The 26,706-nt window shown below is 36.7% G+C and overlaps 4 protein-coding genes across 7 annotated transcripts in view; 2 read left to right on the forward strand and 2 right to left on the reverse strand.

Annotated features, from left to right (window-relative positions):
* Positions 1–927: 927 nt before the first annotated feature.
* hdhd2 (haloacid dehalogenase-like hydrolase domain containing 2) lies at positions 928–6,923 on the forward strand. Of its 4 annotated transcripts, XR_015764892.1 has the most exons (10): positions 928–1,009; positions 2,969–3,078; positions 3,191–3,293; positions 3,540–3,645; positions 3,777–3,861; positions 4,147–4,312; positions 4,606–4,656; positions 4,912–4,975; positions 5,227–5,390; positions 5,643–6,923. XR_015764892.1 is itself a non-coding variant. In XM_014980380.2 (9 exons), the coding sequence occupies exons 2-9, from the start codon at positions 2,978–2,980 to the stop codon at positions 5,328–5,330; spliced, it is 780 nt and encodes a 259-aa protein (XP_014835866.2). In that variant the 5' UTR covers positions 928–1,009; positions 2,969–2,977; the 3' UTR covers positions 5,331–6,923. The 4 variants fall into 4 exon arrangements, 3 of the variants coding, with proteins under 3 accessions (XP_014835866.2, XP_014835875.2, XP_087867162.1); XM_014980380.2 differs by having other exon boundaries at positions 5,227–6,923; XM_014980389.2 differs by having other exon boundaries at positions 942–1,014; positions 5,227–6,923.
* Positions 5,615–12,625, reverse strand: katnal2 (katanin p60 subunit A-like 2). Its single transcript, XM_088011035.1, has 16 exons — positions 11,776–12,625; positions 10,901–10,971; positions 10,623–10,792; positions 10,479–10,512; positions 10,296–10,374; positions 10,119–10,211; positions 9,710–9,775; positions 9,499–9,576; positions 8,574–8,672; positions 7,760–7,823; positions 7,160–7,278; positions 6,709–6,800; positions 6,475–6,585; positions 6,082–6,244; positions 5,845–5,947; positions 5,615–5,754 (listed from the first exon to the last, which is right to left on the reverse strand). The coding sequence occupies exons 1-16, from the start codon at positions 11,827–11,829 to the stop codon at positions 5,615–5,617; spliced, it is 1,536 nt and encodes a 511-aa protein (XP_087867161.1). The 5' UTR covers positions 11,830–12,625.
* Positions 12,626–12,699: 74 nt separating this feature from the next.
* sigmar1 (sigma non-opioid intracellular receptor 1) lies at positions 12,700–17,272 on the reverse strand. The gene is made up of 5 exons (XM_014980406.2): positions 17,013–17,272; positions 16,846–16,897; positions 15,342–15,490; positions 15,117–15,209; positions 12,700–14,556 (listed from the first exon to the last, which is right to left on the reverse strand). The coding sequence occupies exons 1-5, from the start codon at positions 17,155–17,157 to the stop codon at positions 14,327–14,329; spliced, it is 669 nt and encodes a 222-aa protein (XP_014835892.1). The 5' UTR covers positions 17,158–17,272; the 3' UTR covers positions 12,700–14,326.
* A 926-nt stretch (positions 17,273–18,198) lies between these two features.
* The window catches only part of galt (galactose-1-phosphate uridylyltransferase), a 30,300-nt gene continuing 21,792 nt past the window's right edge, over positions 18,199–26,706 (forward strand). The window contains exons 1-6 of the mRNA XM_014980361.2: positions 18,199–18,580; positions 19,478–19,647; positions 19,892–19,967; positions 20,105–20,153; positions 25,177–25,306; positions 25,855–25,911. Coding sequence (XP_014835847.2) covers positions 18,544–18,580; positions 19,478–19,647; positions 19,892–19,967; positions 20,105–20,153; positions 25,177–25,306; positions 25,855–25,911 — 519 coding nt within the window. The 5' untranslated portion in view covers positions 18,199–18,543. The remainder of the gene's footprint in view (positions 18,581–19,477; positions 19,648–19,891; positions 19,968–20,104; positions 20,154–25,176; positions 25,307–25,854; positions 25,912–26,706) is intronic.

Consider the following 26,706-nt stretch of genomic DNA (forward strand, 5'->3'; position numbering starts at 1 on the left):
CTGCTGGAATTAGAAGCATATGTTTAAGGGGGATTGCTACATTAAAGCCACTTTGATATGTGATTAGTACAGGTTTAGCAGGGGGAAAGCTGTAAGCGATCACAGATTGAGTGGCAGCTTTCAGAGATTTGGATGTTTTTGTTTTGCAAATATATATATATATATATATATATATATATATATATATATATATATATATATATATATCATTCATAAAAGGAGACATTGTGAAATTTATCTCCAAACTAAAAGCCAGTCTCTGTTCTGTTTAATAAAATAGTTTAAACATTTTTGTAAAATAAATTAAAGGGAAACTGAAAAAACATTACTAGGTGATCATAGAACTAATTAATGCAGTGACAAAAAAACAAACAAGTGGGGGGTCAGAAACAATAAATCAGAAGCAAAACAGTACACTAAAATAATAAACATTTCTTTTTGTATATTTTTCCATAACAAATTGATGTTACATAAGGCTCCTGGCATCCTGTTTACAGAAATTAATATAAAAAACTGTATGAAAAAAGTAAATGTTGAAAACAACTGTGTTATTCACTCTGGATGTAAGATAAAAAGAGGATCAGTACTGTCTGGCATCATGCAGGGAATATTTTTATCACTCTGATAATACCCCCATCTATGTTAAATCTAAAAGACCTACTAATGCGATACATCTGTTGGTTGTTAGTTTGATGGGGCACATATGTTCTTTATTATTCCGCTGGGTGATTATGTGGTTAAGGCTAACCCTCTTAACTGATTAAAAGCTCTGAATTTGTAGGAAAATGAAAAAAATAATAACAATACAGTATCAAAATTGAAGGAGTTGTAATGAAATGTGCGTGAAGTGCAAAATAGTTTTCAATTTAGCAAGCTGCATAATGTGGAAAATGCGAAATGACTCTACCGTAGGAAGCGACCTCTTAGCTGTAGGGGGCAGCAGCGAGCACTAAATAACAAAATAGCCGAAAAAGAAGAGACGTCAACAGGAAGGAGTAGCGCTGCTGCAGTAAGGTTAAAATTGGTTTTTGTGTGGATTTTTGTAATTTAAGGTTGTGCTGTCAGTTTTTGGACTTCTTGGCTTATTAAAACGGAAGCATTTTGTGGTTAAACTCATATCTTGACAAGGATTTTAGCCACTACCATACAAATCTCCCACAGCTGCAAGTCAATAGTAAACCAGCACCGTGTTTTTTGTGTAGGTAGAAGACACAAACATAGGAGTTGAATACAGAAAAAGAGACTCTTTTATTATTAATTTCTTCACATCTTACTGCGGAGATCTGACAAGAGTTAGGTACTTAAGTTATGCATTCTTCAAGTATGTGCACTGTATTATTTCAATAGTTACTGTATGTTGACATATTTAAACTTAACAACATAGAAACTTGAGACCAGTTATTCTTGAATATTATAGAAATACGGCAGAGACCTATCTATGCAGTCTTTTTTTATTATTATTATAATTATTATTATTTATTATTATAGGTTTGGCTTGTTCCTTTTATTAAACTATTTTCAGTAAATGTCCCTCTTGGAAAGAGATTTGAACACATAAAGTCCAATGACAAACTATAGATGCCTTTGCAATTTTACCACATATTCAGACTTGTTTCCCCCTGTGGTTAAAAAATAAAACCAGTGTTACCAACTCTCTTCAAAAGTCACTTTATTAAAGTTTATAAATTATGCATTCTGTGATGGACTCAGATGTTTGTTGGATAATATTAGTGAAAGAAAGCAGCATCATAAAAACAAAAGAACACAGCAGACAGGTGTAGAAACCGGAGATACAAGACAATTTTCTTTTTATAGTACATTTCAACTAAAAGGCAGTTCAAAGAAAAATCCTAATATTTTAAATTACTAATGTTCCAGTTATTGATTAAAGACATCTCACAACACATTCCTATTTGTAATTTAAATGAACTCGGTGTTTCAACGTCTTTACCTGAGCATAAACTCAGTTTAGATTAAAACATTGCTGTGTATTGGTTTGCTACTTACAATTCCAGTAAAGCACATGGATGTTTGCGGTTGTATATTGAAAACTTTTAACAAGGTCAGGAAACGCAAACACGTTTACAATAAACTAAATGTCTGCAAATATTCTGGAATCAGGAGGGGAAAAAATACTTAAGCGGTTATAAGATTACCTTTACAGCTGTGATTCTGTTTACTATTAAGGTTCTGATTTAATTAAATATCCAAAAAGTAAACCTCCATCAGGTTTTTGTTTTTTTACAAACACAAAAAGTACAAAGAAACACTTAAGAGTACAAAATTGCAAACAGAATAAGAAAGAAACCTAATTTTTTTCAGTGAAACTGAACAAACATACACAGAAACAATAAACCTATCGTCAGCTTGGCATTTCCATGACAGTTGAGTTGATCAGTTGAGATGAATACAGATCTTAGTGGCCAGGCCTTGTCAAGCATCTGTGCGTGTGGTCTTTGGTTAGGTATTAAGAGCATTAATTGCAGCATCAAACGGATAACTACATGACAGAAATCCAAACATGTCTAAATAATAACGGATCACAGTTTAAATTCAAACACCAAAAAAAAAATAACACAAATCTGGAATCCAGGGAGGAGCCCCACACATGAAACGGTTCGGTAATCCTCTCAGTTTGTGCCAATGTGGGTTTTGATCAACTCTATAATCTGATAAATTCTGCCATTACCGATGAGAATTATGATTATGACCAAAAAAAATGTAATCTCTGAAATAATGAATTATTATGGAAGAATAAGCCTTTTTAAACAGAGTCCAAGCTGCTCTTATCTGTTATCTAAAATATTCAAAGGTTCTGTTGGTGGTTGTATTACTGTTGTTTTAAAGTCTGATTTCCAAATTCCCTGTACATTTTTTGGACTTGCGTAAAATAAGACAATATATAACAAAAATATGTAATTCTTCTGCTGAAGGACTCATCTCAGACATTATATTTATCCCCTTTCAGACCTGCAACATGGCAGGCCGACGGGCTCTGAAGGCTGTCCTCATAGACCTCAGTGGGACTCTACACGTAGAGGACACTGCAGTGCCCGGGGCGCAGGACGCCCTCAACCGGTAGGAGACACGCCACAAACCAAAAGAAAAGTCTCTACTTACACTTTACAAAGGCAGCCTTTTAAATGTGCTTTTGATTGTGCCTTTTTTCCATGTGTTCTGGGGCTGCCAGGTTACGGCGGGCATCGGTAGCTGTGAAGTTTGTGACCAACACAACAAAGGAAAGTAAGAGGAACTTACTGGAGCGACTGCAACGACTTAACTTTGACCTCCAGGTGAAATATCAGAAGTTGGTCGTGGGTAATAAAGTGCAGTTTTAGAAAGTTAAGAAATATCAGTTCATCTCAATAAATTTGAATATTATTGAAAAGCCTCCTAAAGGTAGTAAATCTATTTAATTAATAAATGTCACCTGCTTTATTTAGTAGAATAACTTGTAAAGGTCCAGACTGCTTAGAGACAAGCGTTCAAAATCATTACATAAAGTGAATCTGGAGCACTTTTGTTCTCTGAACCCGCAGGAAAAAGAAATCTTCACGTCTCTGAGTGCTGCAAGGAGCTTGTTGGAACAAAAACAACACAAGCCGCTGCTGCTGGTGGAGGACAGCGCACTGGAAGACTTCACTGGTACCTTAGAAGACATTCTCTGTGTTACAAATTCATCTCCACTTTATAAAGTTGTGTTCCTCATCCGTCCATAACAGTTTGAACAAATAGATGATAGCTTTAACCCCAGACTGTTGTCCTTCCTTCTGCAGGTATCGACACTTCGGAGCCAGACGCCGTCGTCATTGGACTCGCTCCTGACCATTTCAACTACCAAAGTCTCAATAAGGCTTTCAGGTGAGGAAACTATTTGTAGATTCACTTCTTGATAATTTCAAAAACAGATTCTAATGTACCTCAGTGCAGGTTTTGGTAATTTATATATATATATATATATATATATATATATATATATATATATATATATATATATAATTTTTATTTTTTTTGAAGATACGACATTTTAAAGCCTAAGTCAATTAACACTCCGCACAGATTAAGATATTGTTGATATGTTGACACATCTTGACTTCTACTTTCAAAACTGTTTTATACATATTTTTCATGTATGTTTCTTTCTAGAATGATTTTGGATGGAGCTCCTCTTATTGCCATTCATAAGGCTCGTTACTACAAACGTAAGGACGGCTTGGCCCTTGGCCCCGGACCCTTTGTGACAGGCTTAGAGTATGCCACAGACTGTAAAGCTACAGTGGTGGGAAAGCCCGAAAAGACGTTTTTCACACAGGTAAAGATTCTTTTAAGGACGTATCGGGGGTTAGTACAGCTAATAATGTTACATTTTCAGATCTGGTTAATTTTGGAAATTCTCTGTCTGAAGGAGTATTTGGTAGTCGTCTACCCTTCAATCTTTGCATGCCATTATCCGTCAGCCAATTTAGCTATTGACCCATGAATCCATCTATCCACAATTCTTACTGAACTAAGAAATCTGGAATTTTAAAATAAAAGTTCCAGATTTTTATTTTAGAGTTTATTCACCCTCTGAATAAAGTCTACTTATTTTCTTCTCCTAAACAGGCCTTGTCTGATTTAGGATGTAGCCCCAGTGAAGCCGTCATGATAGGAGATGTAAGTATTTCTATCTGTTTTACTGATAATCATCTAAATCGAAAAGAAGCTCATTTTAGATTATCATAACGCTCTTAATAGGACTCAAATTGAAATTTTTTTCACCTACATTTCTTCAGTAATACCATTCCAAATATTTTAAACATCTAATAAGTTCAGGTAAAAACTGATGTCATCCCATTGAAACATATTTCTATTGGAAGCTGCTTACACCAACCCAGTTGTAACCTTTATTTTACATCTTATTTCCTGCAGGATGCCAGAGACGATGTGGGTGGGGCTCAGAATGCAGGAATGCTGGGTATTCTTGTTAAAACAGGTAAGTTCAGTCCTCCTGATTATTCATACCCCTTGGAATGATTCTTGGTACAACCACCAACTTTAAATTAGCTTTAATATATTTACTCGTATATTCAGTTTTTAAGAGGTGAGCAAGCAACATAAAGTTGAAACAAAACTGAAAGCAGTTTGAAACAAACATGGAAGGAGGAGCTCTGGACACAATAGACACATTTTTAACCTTTTTTTCCCCCTGTTTTTCTGATAATATTTCATCTTCTCACACTGCAGGTAAATATAGAGACGGGGATGAAAGGAAAATTGACCCACCTCCTTACCTGACATGCAACAGTTTCCCTGATGCCGTCGAACACATCCTACGGAATCTGCTATGAGCTTCAATCGAGAATGAAACATTTTGCACTATCAAGCTGTTTAAAATAAACGTCGTAGATGTAAGTGAATGCACTGTGAAAAACATCTTGTAAAACAATAATAATGTTGGCTCTGAAAAGCAATGTTCAGATGTTTGTTAAGAAGGTTCAAAATTTATTTGATTATTGCAATATGAGTCTGCGACCCTCACTATCTGTGCAAAAGCAATTTCAGAGTGGTACTGAAAAAATATCAAATTGACGTAAAAAAACAACAATTTGGATTAATATTTTCAGCCTGGACATCAAACTGACTTGTGCTTTTTTTCCCAGATTGTGTATCTGTCCATCAGGTTTTGGGTCGACGGTTTAGTGTACACTAGAACCTCCATGAAATCCTCTGTTGTTACGGTTCCCAGCTCAATGGCGGGCATGTCCATGTTTGCTGTGGAGGAGAATCACACAAGAGCCTGAAGTGTTGTAGGGGATCTCCAGTTACAAATGTGTTTTTTTTTTGTTTGTTTTTTTAATTTACCATCATGATGCGACTCCAGAGCATCAAAGATCTTGCGAACTGGTCTCATGGCGGCTTCCTTGCATGTTAATCTGATGTCACAGCCAGAGTATCCTTCCATCTCCTGTGTCGGCACACGAGAAAGATTAACTTTACAGAAGTAACAGAAATGAATGCAAGAAAAAAAGTATAATTCCAAAAAACTATTTTGCAATATGAAAAATCACATTTAATTTGCTGATATTGGCTATGACAAACCTCTGCCAGCATTTTGTAGTCTAAGCTAGTCTGTAGCTTCACCCCACCGAGGAAGCTGAGAGGAGGCAGCCAATGAGAAATCATGGCTTGGCGAGCAGGTGACGAGGGAAGACCTACTAGAATCCTCTTCTCTAACCTCCTCAGCATCCCGTGGTCCAGCTCCCTGAAACAACAGCTGCTTTTGTCACTTTTGTCACAAATGCGTAGGAATAAAAATAAAATAAAATGGCAGTCATCTTAAATGTTGCAAACGTTCATATTTTATAATGTTACTATCTCAGACTTTATTTTGTAGGGATTTTATGAGATAGACCAACATAAAACAGTGCAGAATTCACCAAACTTCTCCCCATCTTTATGTCTGAGCTGGTCGAATGTATATTATGGTTTTACCAAGGCAGGTTGGAAGCAGCGAGAACAAACACGAGATCTTCTGATGTTGCGAGGCCGTCCATCTGAATCAACAGCTCCGTCTTCATCCGCCGACTCCCCTCATGCTCGTTCCTTTACACAGACATCTGGTTTCCGTTAAACTGATCTCTATTCTCCGCTTTGCTCTCTCGGGGGAGTGCTTTCAGCCCTAGACCAATAGCAGCAGAATTGATGACTTATAGTGGCAAAGCTCACGTTGAACTGGTTCCTCTTTGGCCCATCACTGACTCCAGCTCATCCAGGAAGATGGTGGATGGGGCATGGTACCTCGCCAGCTCAAAAAGAACCTGCAGCACAGAACATTCGTTCACCCCTAGGTGTAAATAATCTGGCTCAGATGATGCTTGGTGTGTCACGTGAATTCATTTGAATAATGTAAAAAGGAGTCATTAAATACAACTTTTATTTTATTTCTTTTGTTCATTTTGATTATTTTTGAATCCAGAGAAAACGGTTAACCAGTAAACTCTCAAAAAAATGAAGGTTAAACCTCAAACGGCTGTATCTTAGCATCCTGTTAGAAAATCGCCAAAATGTTTTTTTTTGTTACAGACATGAGCATTTCTGTTTAAATAGAGCTATTTCATCAAATTAACGTTTTGATGAAATTCAAATTCATTGAGATGCGTGCTCAGTGACAACTTACCCGGACGAGTTTTTCAGAGTCGCCTCTCCATTTGCTGACGATGCTAGAGGCTGAGATGTTGAAGAAGGTTGTCTTGCACTCTGTAGCCACAGCCTTGGCCAGCATAGTTTTACCTGTGCCTTTGTGTACAGGAGACATGGCGATGAGGTTTTCAATCAAGTCCATAATGGTCGATTAAAAAAAAATTATTAAATAAGGTTCCTAAAGAGTCTGGAACGGTATGGAAGATGAGTAAGGTATTTTCCAGGTTTGATTAAGTAAGGGCATAAAAGAAAAAAAAGGAGAGTGGAGGAAGTTCTATACTTCCATATTTTAGACATCGGTCTCTCCTAACAATTCATCCATCTATTCTCTAATCCTTTTGTCCATCTTTTGATCTATTGACCAAACCATCCATCTGTCCGTCCATCCATCGTCTAGAAGTCTTTGCAAGCTAGAGCTAGGTTTGACACTTAAAAAATGCATTTATAGTCAAATTTTGTATAAATACTTTAATATTAACTAACAAGACATTGAGACCTTTGGAAGAGAGTTTGGAACAGAGTGGGATTTTGACATAAAAACTGTATGGGAGCCGTGTGAATGTGAACAGTGTGTTACCTGGGGGACCATAAAGCAGTAAGCCCTTCCACGGAGATAAGATGCCGGTAAACAGCTGAGGGTACTGTGAAGAGGAGGAATTAAAGAAAGCAAGAATCAAAAGAGGGTAAGGTGATTAATCCAAGTGTGAGCAAGCTATGAATAATACTGCACAAGTCTTGTATAAATCAGCCTATTGTTCAATATCTATTCTAACTACACTGTTTTGGCAGACCCATTAAAAGCTGAGCTATGCGCGAGTGAAGCTGTTGAGCCAGATGAAAAGCTGAGTCAGGGCTCCAAATGCCACGGGGCGCAAATTAGTCTGAATTTTAGGTGGTGAAGAGACTCGAATCAAATCCGCCTGACCTTATAAGACTGAGAATGAATAATAATGGAGACAGAAGTTAGGGGCAACAGAGAGGTGGTTTTATTCAATAAAAGAGCCCAGCACTGTATACGTAAGAAGATGGACACATCAGTCCTCATCTTCATCTGGAAATGTCAAGAGGATGCAGACAGCCTGATTCGTTGTCACGAGAAAGGTCTGTATGATGATGATAAAAATGTGTGTGGCGGTTATCTATACGCGGCGGCAAAATTGTGTGAACGTGCATGGCTATGGCAAATTTTTACATGACCTTCGGTGTTTGTGCATTCCCACCTCCCTCTCCGTCTATCCATCTGTGTATTACGTGTTGCCATAAGATCCCAGATATAGATTTAATGTCAGTCTAATAGAGCGACCTGACCCCGATGGCCTCCTCCTCTTTAAGCCCCTAAAGGAGATGTATTCAGAATCGAAATACCAGGCGCGGGTGTGTGCCGGCCTCACCTTAATGGGATAAACGACGGCCTCTTTGACTAATCGCTTGGCATCCTCCAGACCAATGATGTCCTCCCACCTCACATTTGGGCTGTGCAAATAGATGTCCTTTAGGGGTGAACACACACACAGAGAGAGAGGGAGGGATGCATTGGGAAGAAGACGCCGAGGGTCAATTAGGTTTGGGTAAGTAGGTGTCCTTTAGGATGAAGCATCATTTAAGTAGTATAGATAGAACAGTAGGCCTTCATTAATACAGCAGATCAGTCAATTTACAGCAAAGCTCTTTACTGCTCTCTGCTGGACAGAATCAGAACCATTCATTTATATAAGCTACTGCATTTAACGGTTTACAGGTGCATAAAATATGTGGGTTATTTAAATGAAAGACAAAAAATATTTAACTTTTTCACAGTATTCTAATTTTTTAAGACATACTTTTATATGTCATTGCACAATTTACTACTTCAGTGATTATTAAGACAAATGATTAGGTACACATGCTTGACTCGGTGAAAAATCATGCTCAGATATTTACATATATACTCCCACTAATATTTTGATAAATATTTACTAGCAAGTTGAAGAGAAACCACAAACTTTTCACTTCTATGACACGGTTCTGTCATAATACCGTCTGGGTATTTGACCACTTACAGGTCAAATGGTAGAGCTTGTTGATATTCATTGGATTTTTGGCATGTGTTTATATTTAAAATATATGAATATTCAGAGTGAAATGGAGCCAAAGTCAAATGCATTGTTTGTTTGCACAAACTTGGCCAGTGATAAAAGTGTGACAGCAGCTTGTTAATGTCTACAGAACGTGTGCAAACCAGATGGAAAGTGGAGCATTTCTGTAAATATTAGTAGAATATGTGTATATATCTGAGACTGTATGTATAATTTTGACCCTGTGTCTGTGTGTTTGTACCTCACTGATGATTGCAGCAAGTTCCCTCATCTCACCACTAATCCCAGAAAAGCCACTGAGGGGCTTCAGCAACCGCTCCTGCAACATAAAAAAAAATCATATAGCTGCATTTCCTTATAAAAACATTATACAGTATCTAACCAAAATTAAACTGCAGCTTTATGGTGATGTGACTGACTCTTTCTTTGGTTTTTATGTGGTGTGTAATTACCATGTGGTCTGAGTGGATAACTGATCCGTTGAAGACATTGTGGATTGTTGCTTTCCCATCAGCCGTCTGATGACAAAGGCAGTATTAATGAAAACGGATGCTTGTAGAACATTTATGAATTATTTCATAAAATCCTATGTAAAATAACATTTTATTGACAGAATTTCACCTGGGAATTTTCAAACATTTATCAGAAATGCTGAATGTGTTGTCAAAGTCGATTGGCCTCAAAACTAGTTCTCTTGATTCAGACATCAGATATTTCTTATTTCATGTTTACTATGACACAACCAATGCTGCCTGAATCAGCCCTGTTAAATTTGAAAATCGGTTGGGAAAGTGTATTAACAACAAAGCTGATGTAATGTCTATCCCTGAAGAATCTCTTGAGTTATGACTTCCTCTTTACCTTTTTGCTGGAAGCAGCTTCGCCGGCAGTTTTGATGGAGAATGTGTTCAAGCCCAAATCCAATGACTCTGGTGTTACAGGGGTGCCATTTTCCTATGAAAGATTTCGCATAAGTTATTGTTTTATTTATTTATTTAATTATCTGAGTTGTTTGAATAAAGTGTACTATGTTCTTACATTAGCAGCTGTTTTCTTGACTGAATTTCCAGTTCGGGGGGAGCAGGATGGAGTGATTTTGGGAAGAGGTTTCTGTCTCCTGTGACCAAAAGAGACATTTTAAATTGTTAGGACATGAAGACAATTTGAACATCTATGTCATGAATTCATAAGGATGAGTTTTCAAGAGATGTGGTGACTCACTTCTTCACATCACTTTTTGTCTGCTTGTTTTCACCTTTACACAAAAAGAAACACTTTAGGAAAAACAGCATTAATGCTGAAGCAGTCTACCATTTTATTAATCTAAATGTGTGTCAACGATAACTTCAGCGCACAGAGGCCTTCTTTCACCTGGTTCTGTTTTCCTGATGAATTTGGGATACTTCTGGAATTTGACATAGTGATAATTCTCGTACTCCATGAGCACTATCTCCAGATCGACGTTGTCACAAACCTCAAATTTTTTCACACCTCCATTTGTCTCCTGATCCAAAGCTGTCGCTGCGGATGCATACCTGGTGGGCAAATACCAATGTGCGCGTTAGATTTCAAATTGACAGACAACATCAACATCATGTAAACTTCAAATGTGTAATTATGACAAAAAAATAAATCATACCAACCCTTGCCCAAGTAAATGTTGATAAATGAGAACAAGAATGCTCTTCTTCCTCATCTCGGTTCTCAGCTTATCCTGCAGAGGAGCAACAATGAACAGGATCGGGAATACAAGACTGAATAATTTCCAATTATACAATCAAAAATTGGAAATTATTTTATTTAATCAAATAATTTGAAATTATTTGATTAAAATCAAATACTTTTAATTTGATTTAAATAAATATTCCTAATATTTATTTAGGATAATGTATGTATCTACATAATTTTTTATTATACATTGTTTGTGAACATGTTAAAATTACGTGTGATATTTTATGAATTTATTTTATTTGTTTTCTTTCATTTTGTCAGCCTACCTCACACAGTATGATTATAATTTTATTTAAATTCACACTGGGACAAAGGTAATTTATTATTGTTTAGATTACGACATTTCCAGCCTACTACACACGAAGTTGACATAACAGATATTTCAATATATAACAATCAAAATAAATTCACCCAAGACAGCTAAACTATTGATTTCATTTAAATTAGCCAATACAAATGCAGCGCTACATTGCCTGCAGGGGGAGACAAATAATCAAAACAATCCTTCACGGTATCTAGGCAACCAGAGAACGCCGATTCATGTGGCTCTTATAATTAGCTTAACGGCTACCTGCCAAACTTTAAATATGAAATGTTTAGTTTTTTTATGCATCTGTAAAGTATACCTATATTCAAATATTTAGCTAAATGTAATTTCATACTTTTATGCGTCTTAAGTTTATAAGTATTACTGTTATTTAGCTAACTAAAAGATGTTTTAGCTAAAGGATGTTCTCCGTGTTGTCTTTCTGAAGCTACAACAAACAAGAACAGAATATCAACTCACAGCTTCCCGAGCTTCATGGGCAATTTTCATGGACTGGTACGAAAGCTCCATCATATTTCTGAAATCTGAAAGCTGCCTCGTAAAGCAGTGCTACTGGTTATCAGATACTGTAGTGGTCACACGCTGTGTTGACGTAGCAACCAAATCTATTATAATGCAACATGCGACGTCATCTGTTGTCGCCAAAGTCCTCATACGTTTCCAAAAAAAAAAAAAAGACGCAGGGAAATCATTTATAAATCAAGCTCATCAGTAAAATGTATTTTTTTGCTCTATAAAAAACACAGACAAGAACATTTTATTATTAACACAAAAGATTTCAAATTACTTTATCCAAACTGCAACTATAAAAGCAAGAGAAAAAGAAAAGAAAGAATACTGTTAGCCTCTTTCATTAAGATGGTGTAAATTTACTTTTTAAGACTAGTGTAAAATTATTTGCCATATTATTTTTTTTAGATAAAAAAGAAGGACTTAGCAGATAGGTGATTTGGAATGAGGTGCTTTTATTAGCCTGGACTCTTAACTGCATAAGGCCAGATAGAGCCTTTCTTACTGTATGTAATTATTTTATAATTTAAAAAAAATCTTCAAACCAAAGAGACATCTAAGTTGAACTCAGTTTGTTAAACTGGAAATCAAAGATGTATGCAACAGTAATACACTATGTACTGTTGCTATGACTACATTTCATACAAAGGTCAGCTCTTTCTAATTAAATTCTTACATAAAAACAGCACTAATTTTACTAACCATGAGAGTTAATCTTTAACCAATAAACTGCACACCTGGTACAGCAATATGACGATGTATGTAAATTGTTTCAGCACAGTACTGTCAATGGTTCTTTAAGTGTTTGGATGGGTTATAAATTCAGGCTGGTTTCTCAGAGATGACAAATCACAGCTGCAGATACAGTCAAAGTTCAACATTAAGACAACACAAGTTTATTTTTTTAAAGACGTGATGCAAAATAACACTTGAGCCTTGTAATTTTATATTATTGTCTTCAGTAGGTTACACTTCTAAAAGTTTTACACATTTTTTTTTAAACATTCAGTAGAAAAATCAAACAGTAATAGCACAGGATTACAGTGCAAAGTTTGCTGGGACAGATATGACCTGCACGTATTTCAAATAGTTTCTATAACTAAAAATTATCAGATGAACTATTTGACAGACTTCAAGAGTGCGAGGGAAATAGAAAACTGAACTTTGCTGTTGAAGACAAAAATAAACATTTTAATCATTGTAAATAAAGAAATGTAGTGTGAAAGGAAATTGCATTGTTATTTTGCAAAAAGTCTGAACAAAAATAGTTAAAACAAAGCTGTTCTCATGGCTGGCAAACACCAACGCACAGATTTCATTAGCATATCCCATCAGCTTTTAAATATTTTCAAGAAGGCCGGATACAAATGAACGAATCAAGTCTGATAAAAAAAAAAAAAAAAAAAATGCTTGGAGTAAGAGAAAACATGCTTTTTCCATCCCTGGTGCTGGTTTCTGGGGGTTATTGTTGCTATGATCCTCCTTACAGAGCATCAATGTGCATAGAAACAAGAAATGTATACGTTTATGTGGGCTGGTCACTGGTATCACGGTACATTGAAGTTTCTAAAGATAGATGATTTAAAATCAGCTAATATTGATATGTTACCATTCCTGCAGTTTAATGGTCCTTTAATTTAAAACTTCCAGAGCGATCAGGATTTTTTTCCCCCCTCATCTTTTGGCACATGAGGTAAAGCAGTCCTCCACATCTCCCACCCGTTACTGCACACAGATGATCAGATGGCTGAAATAATGTCTGCTTTTCCCTGCACTTTCAAAAAAAAGATAAGTTGAAGAATTTTGAGATATAATGCAGAAACTAAAGCTGGTTACCCTAGCAAATATCAGCTGGATAAGCTTGACAATTCCAGGAAGATCAGTGTGACAACATTTTGCCCAACTGGTTTTTGAATTACAAAAGTATTGTGTGAGAAAATGTTGTACTGTAGATGACAAGATTACTACTGGTATCTCAGCAGCAATATGATTATTTGTTGCTTTTTTGTTCAGTTGTGTCAATACCGTTCTGTGAAAATAATCACAATACTGTTTCTCAAGGTTATCATATCACATCTAAATATTAGTAAATTTTGTATTTATGGATTTCGAGATGTTTTTGGACAATGAATGATAAATAATCAAATTTAAAATTTGGCATAAGAAACTGTAAAATCAATAAACCAGACATCCAGATAACTGCTACACTTGAGCAGTCTGACCTGTCGCAGGGAATTATTTAACAGCGTGGGGTGCCAACCGTTTTGCAGATTTCCAAGATCTGATGTAGTGCAACTGTGTTTGTGAAATTCATTCATATATTCAACAGGGATTTTAAAGAGAATAACTGTAAACTGGATTGTCATAAATTACATGTTACAGTTTTGCTCCCGAGAACTTTCTGCATAAAAAAACTCCCGCTCCTCATCCCAGATTTAAACTGCGGACAGCGCTTTGATGTCCCAAGTCAATCTGGAAGTGTGCGATCATCTTCCGTTGCTTAGAAGATCCCGGCCTCTGTAAGTAGCGTGCCGGCCTCCAGCATCAGAGCCTTTAGGTAGACGCGGACGGTGTAGTACATGGTGACAAAGTCCTGGGTGCTGAACAGGGTGTCTGATAGGGCAAAGCCAAGCGTGGAGGGGATGAAGCCTCGGCCGTACTCCACCATCCACGTCCCAGCGCTCCACTGGACCGACGTGGCTTCGCCCACTTCATGAACAATAGTGTCACCTGAGGGGATACAGCATGGATGCAGAAAAAGATTTAATAACTGATATTTAGGCACATAAAGTAGGAATCAGAAGAGCGTGTACCAAAAAAAAAAAAAAAGTTTTTGAATTAGCTGAAGAATACAGTGGTTCAGCAGACAGACTGTCTATAAGAGTTTTATAAGAGTATAAGAGTTTTATACTTGGTATAAAACTCTTCTGCCATCTGCATGTTGACACTGCCAACTTTGACTCCACACAGAACCCAAAATTAAAGTTTTAATTTGACCTGTTCATGAGTTTTTGACTCTCATTTCATGTAGATGGTATAAAATAAACCTGACAGTGATTTCTGCCAAATAAATTTTCACCCCCCGACAATATTCTGACCCAAAGCTTAAGCATTTGCTTTGCCAGTCCATTACACACTTCTACACTGATTTTTTTTAAATCTATTTTAAATTTCAAAAGATGTGTGTCATTGCAGTTGGAAAAAGCTTTAAAACTATTTATAATGTGTTCATTTTATTAGATTGCAAAATCCATTACAGATTTGAGGATTTAAATCTCCTACTTCTTTACCTGGATAATACACTTCACTCTTGGTGGTCCCCTCCTTCCACTGCCTGAAAGTACCTGAGATGATGGTGTCGGAGATCTCCGCCCAGTATCGACCTGATTCAAATTGGAAACGTCAAAAAAAAAAAATGAAGATGCCACGTTTGAAAACTAGCAAAGTCTCAACAATTCAGAAATAAATAAATAAAATAAAAATAGGGAGATTAATGTAACCTCATGGTTTCTTACCCGAGTGTCCTCCAGTGTCCACTGCAGTACCAAACAGCAGCAGGTACTCTGTTAAGGAGGCATGGAGGAGACACATGGAGCCCATCCAGCCTCCAGCATTCACAAACACCCACTGCAAGTCCTCATCTGGTAGGATGTGACCCGGATACCTGGTTTAGACACGCGTACCCGTTACAAAAATGCTACGGTAAAATAAAACTACAGAATCTCACAAAACTATTCATGTCCCTTAATTTTTTTCAGATCTGGTTTAACAAATGTAAGTGAGGTGTGTATATTTGTTTCCCCCTCCCAGATGTGGCAAAAACAACGCTTTCACCTCAACTCCCAATCTCTTACACCCTCAGGGGGTATAAATAAATTTAAACTTAACATTTTGGGCAAAACCTTTATGCGGAATAGTGTTTGAAAGATCAAAGCCTCTTTTAGCGGATAATAAAAAAAAAAAAAAAATTTAAAGGCACGTGGAGCCTTTGCTTACAGAGCGAGCCGAGGTCGTGGCAGCTGGACCCACCGGTGGGTCCGTCGGGTTCTAGGGGTTAACAATGAATTATGCTGGTAGCAATATCATGTTACATGGATGGAGAAATTTATCAATTTTATTGTAAATGTATTTTTCTCAAGTGTTTACATCCCTGCTGTTATTTGGACAGTATTCATTCTCAGTAAATAGTCTGCTGTTGTTCTTATATGCACAAATATACATACATATTTTTAATTACTTAGTTGCACAACTCTTAGAAATACCTTAATCATATTCAAACAATGTATTTGCTCTTACTGTGCAGTCTCCAATTCTTACTTTTTGGTCTTTTTAGTTCCAACTGTCAATTATTTTCTATTGATTTACGTTAGTCCTCAGCTTGGAGCCTGCAGCATCAAACTCTGTTTGCAGGCTCAGGTTTTGAAAGCAATCAACAAGTCAAATATTTTTCTGTTCTTCATAGTTCAATACACATTTCTTGACTCCTTCCTCTCACAGAGTAAAAGCTTTTTTTAGACTTTAAGATTTCACAATGTAACCCATTTACGCAACCTCAAAATATAGAGATAGGATGGTGATCGCCCTACTGAAAACAGTTGTAGCAGTGAAATAATGTGAAGCCTGTGGAATCAAGAATATAATGCGCACAATTTGTGATTTATTTTATGGCATGTTGGAAAAATAAATAACTGATAAGAAGAGCGCCTTTTTAAAAACTTTTTGGTTTTAAATAGAGAATTAAAAAAAACATGTTTAACGTTTACAGTACAAATAAATGTTTTATCTGCACACAATACTGAAAGACTAATATAATTTGTAGAGGAAAACTGATACAAAATTTGTTTTCAATAAGGGTTTGGAACAGCTTTATTTAGTGCAATCTGAAAACATAATTACCCTAATATTAGACTTAAAGTTGAGGTGATATTTGAAGGAAAACGTCCCAATTTAACAATCCGTATTCACTCTCTGACATAACACTACTATGTGGTCTGGAAGTATTCTGAAACATTGCATTACCTCTTTCTGAGTTCCACCACCACTTTGGAGAAAGCTTGCTCATGGTCCTGCCCTGAAGAGTCCCATCAAAAATAGATGCAATTTAGACCCTTTGGGCGTCAAGTTCTACTCACCGAAATAAAACGCAACAAAACTCAACTTTCATTTACACTTAAAACGCAACTTACCTGCATACTGTTTGGCCAACATAGCGACCTCTTCATTACTAAAAACGTACGTCTTTGAGGCCATCCAGTACCGCAGTAGCAGCACAACCACGACAATGACTGCACAGAACACTAACAGTTTGGAAAATTTTCTAGCAAAAGACATGGTCACAGACAAAACTCACAGGCTAAATGAATGCAGCAGGTTAGACTACATACGTGCAGACAGGTTGCTAACTGGTTGCTTCTTCCTTATCACGTGAGCGCGAGAGCTTGCGACTCGGCCAATCACAAATCTTATTATGTCGCATGCGCAATATGGTGGGACTGCTTATTCTCGAGGATTCGGTTCATCTGGCTGAGATCTTTCAGTTAGTGATCAGTTCCTTGCTTGGAACGACTTCTGGTTTTGAGAAACTTTATCCATAAGAGTATATAAAGTACTCTCACAAGTTTGTTTTATTTTTTTAAAAACTAGTCATGCTGAGCTATATCTATAAAATGTTAGACCATTGTTCCACTACATCTGGACTTTCCACTGCCTTTTATTGTGATCATAGGGATCTTTTTTATTTATTTTTTTTTATTATTTTATAATGTAACAAGACACGATCTAAAGGCAATTTAGAACAGTACCAGTTAGGAGTTAGGAACTGAACGAGTTAGAAATTGGCTTGCACTTGCATCCTGTTGAAATATCCAGATCATACTTCAATAAAATAGGTTTAATTCCTGCATTTAATCTAACCACATGCTTACTAGAATGTCCTCTAGACCACCACTTGAAGAAGACGCACCTTGATTTTTGCTGTAATTTACAAAGCTTTAAAAGTTATACTAGTCTGTGTCTTTTCTGCTGTTAATTGTAATTTCATTACCATTGTTGAAATAATGCTCAAAACAGTGTGTTTTAGCACTGCTGTTATAATGCTAAAAGGGGTTGTCAAAGATGAAAAAGATTCAGGGACACATGTAGGGATTGGAGACAGAAACTGTCATGGTTTGATCAACCCCACATGAGCTAAACTTTGATTGATAGTAAATGTCATAATGACTAAACGACTATGTCAAAGTTAAGTTATTATGTACACATTTTCAATCATAATTGATAATTAACACAGAGGCATCCAGTCTGTACCGGACCAATCGTTCACTTAAAAGAGTCGGTATATTTAGTCGGCTCAACAGCGACCGACCCATCGATAGAGGGCGGGTCCGCTGCAAGGTTGCCAGAACACAGTCGGAACCTTAAAAAGGTCTTAAATGCATGTTTATATTTTAAGAATAGGGACATAACAACTACATATTATATTTTCTACATTGTTTGTTATGTTCTGTACTTTTAGACTCACAGTTACTCTTATTTCTACTGAAACCCTAAGGTGTTGCATGGTAATGATCCGTCCCGAACGGAACGCCTTTTCGCCGTTTCTGTTCCTCCATAGGCTAAAAGGATAGTGGTGGACAGTGTGGGACCATGCTAAAGTTCACAACTAGTTTATGATTCGTTAGTTCAACACCGAGTTGAGAGTTATCAAAGAGAACGAAGATCATGAGCGGCAATCAAGATCTCAGTTTCGATCCCAAAGGTATGTACGGACTTTAGCACCGATTAATTGTGAAGTCGATTCATTCAGGATATCATGCTGAGGACCTTGTTTACAACAGACTGTATGACTGCTGATCCAGTTTATCCAAACGTAAATGTTTGTTTTTCCCTGTTTAGTGGGTAATACACTGGAGCAAACGTGTCACAATGCTTATTCTGCATCATGGCTTTACAATAAACACGCAGTCAGCTTGGCTTTCATGTGACTTGAGTTCCTGTTGTTTTTATATCTGCAAGTTGCGATATCAGCAGATTTGCTCTTGACTGGCTGTTTGGTGTGTTTCTTGTATTGATGTAAATGTTCGAAAGTCGCTTACATTTAATCTGTTTTCAGGAATTTTAAGGGTCTTCTTTATTGGCTGAAAATCTTACTAGTTAATCTGAAACTGTGGTCAAAAGAGAGCCAAGTCCCTTTAAAGTTTACTACAAGCTGTGTTGTTGAAATAGGAAACTCATGTAAGAACATACTCTGTCTGGTCAGAGGAGAACCAAAGTAGACACAATGAAGCATGGTGGTGGAGGCATTGTGATGATGGACTGCATTTTTCAGCTCATCAGAGCTGATAGGAACAGAACTGAAACCTGTGTTCCTATCAACACACAGGTTATGGAGTTAAAAACAGGATATTTATGGTAGGAACCATGTGAGAGGCTGGAAATAGCTTCCAACAAGATGACAAGCTAGAACTTAAGCGGGATGAAGTACATCAAGGTGAAGTCGTGTAGAAATGTGTCAACGTACATTAAGTTAAATGGTTGCAATGTGGCAAAAGAAAAAAAAATCAAGGGTTGATAATAGTATTACACAGAAGATAAATTCTGGCCTTGTCATTCCTTTATATTGTTTTTTTTTAATCTGTTCTGTTTTGACCACCAGAGCATCAGCATCTGCGTTACAACCCGCTGAGGGACACCTGGGTCCTGGTTTCAGCCCACCGCATGAAGAGACCCTGGGCTGGACAGGTAGAAAAACCCCCTGAGGAGCACATACCCAGATATGATCCCCGCAACCCGCTCTGTCCCGGCAACACGAGAGCCAGTGGAGAGGTAGGAGGACTACCTTAAACAAGAATGGGTTTCGAAACAAATTAAAATGTTGACTGCCGGGGTCCTAAGAGGAATATTTAGTTCTCCAAAATGATATTGTCTGGATCATGATTTCTAAAATAATGTAGCTTATCATGCGCCCTTCTTCAGATACACAGACCTACATGACTTTATGTGTCACATGGCTTTGTCGTAAGCCCTGGTACGACTGATTTCTTGCATTTAAGTGTTCATCATTTCCCAGGTAAATCCAAGCTATGACAGCACTTTTGTGTTTGAAAATGACTTCCCCGCTCTTCAGTCTGATGCTCCAGATCCTGGTGAGTGTTTGTGTTGAAGCAATATGTTACACAATATTAGAAACTGCGGTAGCAAGACTTCCCTGCTCTTATTTATTGTTGTAATGTCTTTATGTCCCAAAAATATGTTTTTTTTGTTGTTTTTTTCTGGTCTTTAGGCTCAGATCAGCATCCGCTATTCCAGTCGAAAGCTGCCAGAGGTGTTTGGTAAGAGAACAGCTTTTAGCCTGACATGGGTAGTACACAAATAGTTGTATTCCTTTACCTTCTTAAGACTAAGCCAAGTTATTTAGATTTTAAAGCAACATTTCAGTTCTGCTCGAAATAAATTAGTTTTGTTTTTACCAACAAATAGTACAATTTTGTAAAATGTGAAAAACTTGTTTGCAAGTCTTTGTTATACTCTGGATTAGTTCCCTTCATTCTCTTTACACACATTCACATGTGGTTCTTAAAATCACCAGCAGATGGGGATCTTTCCCCACATCTTGCTTTTTCAATAGGTATTGACTAAATTAACTTTTTTGTCATACTTTCTTCCTCTATGAATAATAATTAATTTCACCCTCATATAAAGTTCACGGTGACAATATCACTTTAGAGAACTAAAACTTTTTTTGGTATAAATAATGTTTTCTTTTTCCTGCCCTCCTGACCTCCCAGAACTTTTGTAGTCTTCTACAGATCATTTTTTGAAGAAGTGACAAACCCAGCTTGCATTTTTTTTCTTCTTTTTTTATCTTGTCACAATACGATTGACTGTTTGTTGCTAAAGCTCAAGAGCAATCCCCTGTTTTTGTGGGTCTACGTGGATGATTGTGGCTGACAGCAGAGTTGCATAACAACTGAATAATAGATTAAATCAAACATCTTCTGTGAGTGTGCTGGTTAAAAACTGAACTGTGGGTTTAATTCCCCTAGTGTTGGCAGATGTAGACGCTGTCAGGTACTTGCGCTGTGAAAAGCACTGAAGCAGCAGTGATTGACGTGTTGTGCTTTCTCTGTGTTGATTTTTTAAACATCAGAAGTTTTTTTTTTTGTTTTTTTTTCTGTGTTTTGGAGTCGGAGTGAGTCGAGGTTTTGTCTGCGTCGGATATTTTTCCTCATGCAGTATCTGTGTGCATCTTCCTGTTGTGTTTGTCACGCAGTTTGTGTCTTTATTGGGGGTAGAAAGAAAAAATAAAAGGAAACTTTGAAAATAAGCTATAGCTTGTTGCCCTGGAGCAACTTTCACAGAGCCAATTAGTGAGGAAAACAGGATTTAAAGGATCTGGGTCATGGGAGACAAAGAAAAATGGGCTAAGGGGAGCGATAAGACAGACACTAATGATTTATTGTATAATTCTTTTTTTCAGCTATATGGTCCCAATTAACACCGCTGTGACGAAAAATGTGGTCACACTTTGCTTTGCTTTCTCATTTTAATTATCAGGTTCCTTAAAATTTCCTCAAAAGGTCAACTTGTGCTATAGGAATTAATTAGAGCTTTTGCTTAGACAGAGCTCGGCCAACCTAATCAGTATGTAAAGCAAAACTTAGTATAAAAGTAATGTTTCCTATATTTATTTAGACTTCTCAATTCCCAGTTTACTTCTCAGTTTGTATAAGTTTGTATAAGTATCAGTGAATCATGAATTAATGCTCACCTGCTTCTGAAGCCGGAGTACCTGGAGAGATGCACAGAGAGAACATGCGATCTGCTACGAAACTGCACTACCAACTCCACTGCTACTTCTCTATAAAAAAAAACAAACAAAAAAAAACATATATTTGATGTTCATCAAGCTCATTGTCTTAGATGTCTTCACACAAAGAATGTGAAGAGGGCATGCTAAATTTAGCTTTGTTTTTGGACATAAAGCTGTGCACAAAGAGGATGTCGAAGATGTGTTTTGTCCTAAATACATCCAGAATGAACAACACAAGCAGTTCTCCACTTTCAGCATCCTAGCAATGAGCTACGGTAACATTTTGCAGACTTTATAATGGTCAAACTTGACAGATTTCTTGGACTGCCATTGTAGTAGTGTAGTATTTTAAACATGAAGCTGTTGCATATCAGTCAATATATCTTGGTAGTTAGGTGTTTTCAATGAACTCTGTTCATAATTCACACATTTTTATATATTTTTAAAATGATTTTCTGAAGATCTCGTGACCCTGTTTTCATTGATGTCCAGATAGACCAGTTAAATTATAAAATACAAAAGCTGCTGATCAAGCCAAATAATTTAATGACCTCCCGCTGACAGTTATGTTCTTTGAAATTAAAACATCAGGTATGAAATGAATCCATCTGCTGTGGGGAACTTCATTTGAATAATCCATCAATTCGACATTTTGGACCTGATTTAAAGTAACTTTCTACATATTGCCTGCTTTAAGGGAAATAGATTACTGGACAGTAATTTATATCAACCTGTAAGAGATTGATTCTGGTTTGGTGTGATCAGACATCATAGGGGATCAGAAACCAAATAAATGGAAATGGGGCTCCATGCAGTGTTTTCAGAAAATATAGAATTGAGTTATATTATACATACATTTTGAGCATTGAAGCTTTTGCAACTATTTATAATTTCATTAAAACTAAATGGCAGCAGTTTGGTATGTAATGGGGCATATCAGTTGCCAAAGGAGATGAGACAATGAAATTGAAAAAACAAATATACTTTTATGATAAAGAAATTTCATAGTTTTCGCATCCCTTTTATGTAGCAATGGTTTTACCGGGGTTGTGTTGTTCAAGTTTTACATAAAACACATGTTTGACTAAGGGAAAATGGTTTGAGAGAAAGTTTAGTTCAGGTCTTCAATATGTTAATAAATGCTTTCTGTTCTTAACAGATGTTGACAAAATCTGTTTTGACTGTTCTCTGGTCAAAATATTCTTATCTTTTTTTTTAATTGCCACTAAATATTTGTACGTTGTTGTATTAGGATAAAATTATAAAATGATTTTTACCATATTGTCCACCCAGACCTCCACAATACATTCACAGTAAGTAGCAACACTTTAGTTTTTTTTTGCTTTTAGAGTTCAACTGGATTTAAACACACAAATGCTCCGAGAGCTCTCAGCTCTTGTAAGGCTTCTCATGAACAATTAATAAATACAGACCATTCATTTTTTGCTCTGAGCATAAACACCAAAGTCGCATTCAATTATTGATCGCACACTAGCTGCTTTTCGTCCCAGAAGACTGCGACTGTCAATAGAAATGTAATATCTGTTTTACTCCGACATTCACGTTTGTTTGCCTGTGCTCCGTTTGTAAGCCTGATAAACAGTTGCATCAACAGCAAACTCTTTTTTTCCCCCAAGCCCACAGAGACATTAAGGTGGTGTGTTCAATTCATGCTCAAAAAATATTTTTCCTATAATACTACTACTACTACTATGAATACATTTAATTTAGAAGTGCCTTTCAGAGTACTCAAGGACACCATGCAGATAATACAGAGCAAGAAGAAACAATAACAACACAATAGCATATGGTTTCAGATGGCTGAACTCACAGCATGGTTTTATTTAAACCCAATCCCATTTCTTCAATTTGAGAATAAGAAAAAAAAACAAAGCTTTGTGTTTCTTCATTAGAGTTTTGATAGAAAATTTGGCTGCACCAACAATGTCAAATTTTTGAGCACAGCCAGGTTGTTGCAGGTAAATTTTGGAAAACCATTATATGATTATTAATGTATTAAACATTTATTCTCTGTTACATATTCTCAGCCAAGACAGAGAAGAGGAGAAAAAAAAAAGCCTTGGGAAATTTTAAAAATAAAACTTATAAAATGGTTTCTCTCTCTAATCAGTTTGATTACCAGGCCAACCAGACACTGTGGTCTAATAAAACCCTTCACACATTGCAAACTCTTTGGGAAATTTTAAAAATATTGTTTAGTGTACAGGCAGATTTGGTGCCTGTACAAAGTGCCATAGTATTTGCCTCATAGGGTTTGTCCTACTGATTCCTTGCCCAATCTGGTTCTTTTAATAGGTTTCACTTCTGCACAAAAAGGTTTTCTCACAGTCTCCCAATTTTTTCCATAAATAGGGAAGGTTTATTTCCTTAAACCGTCAGTTTCAGGCAATGCTAAAACTGACAAATAAAATGTAGATCTGAGAATAGATGTTCAAGAAACTTTTTTTCCTCTTCTTGAAGATATCTGCCTGTTTGTGAGGCTTGAAGAGTGATCTATCATATGCTTAATAAAGGATTAATTTAAGTTTGTGATCCAAGCATAGTCATGTTTTCAGTTGGCCATTTTAGCCAACAGCCTGAGCTTCAGCAGTGGGATCTGAAAAACATCTCAAAGTAGGCATGCAGTAGTATTTGACAGTCAGTCTCTGGACAGTCCAGAGCAGCGATCTCGCTTCACAACAGAGATGCAAACAGCACTCCTGCAGATTATCAATTTAACCAGGCCAAGTAGATCAGTGATAGCACTGGCACGTTTATTACTTATTAATACCGACCAGAACCGCAGCAGAAAACGCAGGATAAATAATAGACGCACCAAGATGAACGTAGAGAGAGCGAGAGGGAACAGATTCTGATGAGGTGTGTGAGCAGGAACACAACTTTTAGACATGCACCTTCAATAGTGATGGATTAAAGAAAGGAAACACTGACACACCTGACAAAGACAGAAAAGGCCTTAAAATACACACATTTTACTTCAGCCGTTAATATCACATCGAAAAGTGATGCAGTTTACCAGTTTAATGATGCACAAGGCTGGAGATTATTCTGAGGTTTAGGCTGATCCCATCTTGTGTTTTATACTCTCCGGAGTATCAGAGTATCAGGGGCAACTGGAAAAGAAACAAGCATACAAGCGACCTGTAGCAGTCATCTGGCGGAAATTAGGTTTTTTGAGGTAGGTTCATTTCTAAAAAGCTCAATCTTGGTCTTAGTGACCAAAGCACATTGTCCCAGCAACAGCAGAAAATAATATTCTCTGTCACGTCCACCATAAATGAACAGTTGGATTTTAGATGGCAGGATAAATTTGGTCTCTCACCCAGCCTTATTTGTCACAATTCCAAAAGTTTTGCTCTCCTGACACAAGCTTATTAGTTCTCTGTAAAAAAAAAAAAAAAAAAAAAAGTCAAGCTTTATATTCAGACAGAATGGGCATTTAGAGTCCTGCTTACTGATTTTTATCCTTATATGTTGTTCCATGATTACTATTTCTTCCCTGTTCTCTGTGTCATGTTTAGTAAGGTCATGTGCTTCCACCCTTGGTCTGACGTCACCCTCCCTCTGATGAAAAAAGAAGAGATTATCAAGGTGATTGATAAGTGGGCTGAAATTTTAGAGGAACTCGGTGCTACGTATCCATGGGTCCAGGTACGTGAACCTCACACTCCCTTTACTGATAATTATTTTCTCTCGCCTCATCTAACTTTCTCTGACATTGCAGAGCTGTAAAAAAGTTCACATCACAAATTTCACAGCATTTTCCATTCAGTTATTTTGTATTTTAAAGGCGTCTTCCATTGAAGTTGGTGAAACTTTAATGGTGCTTCTGGGCAAACTCACGTACTCAGAAAGAGAGATGTACGAAAACATGGATTTAAGGTGTATAACTACCTGAAAATCACTTCCTCTAGGGAAAAGAAAAAAAATCTTTTGTGTGAAAACAATGTTTTATTTTTTCAAACTTCAGGTGCTGCTATGTTGCAAGAGAATAAATTACTCTCATAAATAATTTGCTTTACCATAGGTGTTTTCACTCACATTCGCATGTCAGCCAACACCGTAAAGAGAAAAAAAATAAATAAATCTTCTCAGAAATATCCAATATGCTCTTGGTTATTGTAATTTAACTTGACAAAAAAAGCACCTTGTGTCATCGACACCTGAAATATACATGGACTCCCACCTTCTGTCTGCAGATCTTTGAAAATAAGGGAGCAATGATGGGTTGTTCGAATCCGCATCCTCACTGTCAGGTAGGACGAGCACCTAAACACCACGTTCTCACACTGAGTGAATTCTACACACATATTTATCGTTCTGCTTAGTGTGTGATGGTATTGTAAACTGTGTTGCCTACTTAGCCTGTCGCGTTTCAGCTGTTTTATGTTTTATGTTTTTTTTTTTTAAAACACTTGAATACATGTTCAAGTTTACGCTGGCAGCAGTGTTTTGTCGGCAGCCGTTTCTAAAAGTTATAAAGTTAAAAACCCATCTGTCTCACTTGAATGGCTGAGAGAAATGGAACAAGTATTCCTAGACACTGAAACGCATGAAACTGTAATTTGTGAATTACAGTTTTTAAGTCATATTTCAATTATTAGTATGGATGTAAACCATTTTTTTTCTTTTTTTGGTTTTGCTTATTTTTTATGTGGCATAATTGCTGGAATTGATAATTGCACATGCATCAAAGATTGGATTTTGCAAAAAAAAAAAAAAAAAGTATGAGATTTAGCTGCTGCAATAAAAGCTACACTTATTTTAAAACTTTTTATACATCTCTCACAGAGTTTCCACCAAACTTAGAGCACTTTGCACTTTAATAACTGTTAGAAGAAAAGAAGGCTACTGATTTTACAATATCTTTAAAATTGTAGAATGTTGTAGAATAAGTTAATCCCCCTGATATTGTGCCAGTTACAAAAGGTTTCCTCGGGTCTCCCTGCTCAATATCTACACCTTATGCAGAAACCGAGGCTTATAGATACTTTGTAGACAGAATTACATTATTCCTCTCATTCAGAATGTCTTTATAGAAAAATCCTGTC

This window comes from Poecilia mexicana, unplaced genomic scaffold (genome assembly GCF_051168715.1).
Source record: "Poecilia mexicana isolate PSO_F unplaced genomic scaffold, ASM5116871v1 scaffold_12, whole genome shotgun sequence".
NCBI lineage: Eukaryota > Metazoa > Chordata > Actinopteri > Cyprinodontiformes > Poeciliidae > Poecilia > Poecilia mexicana.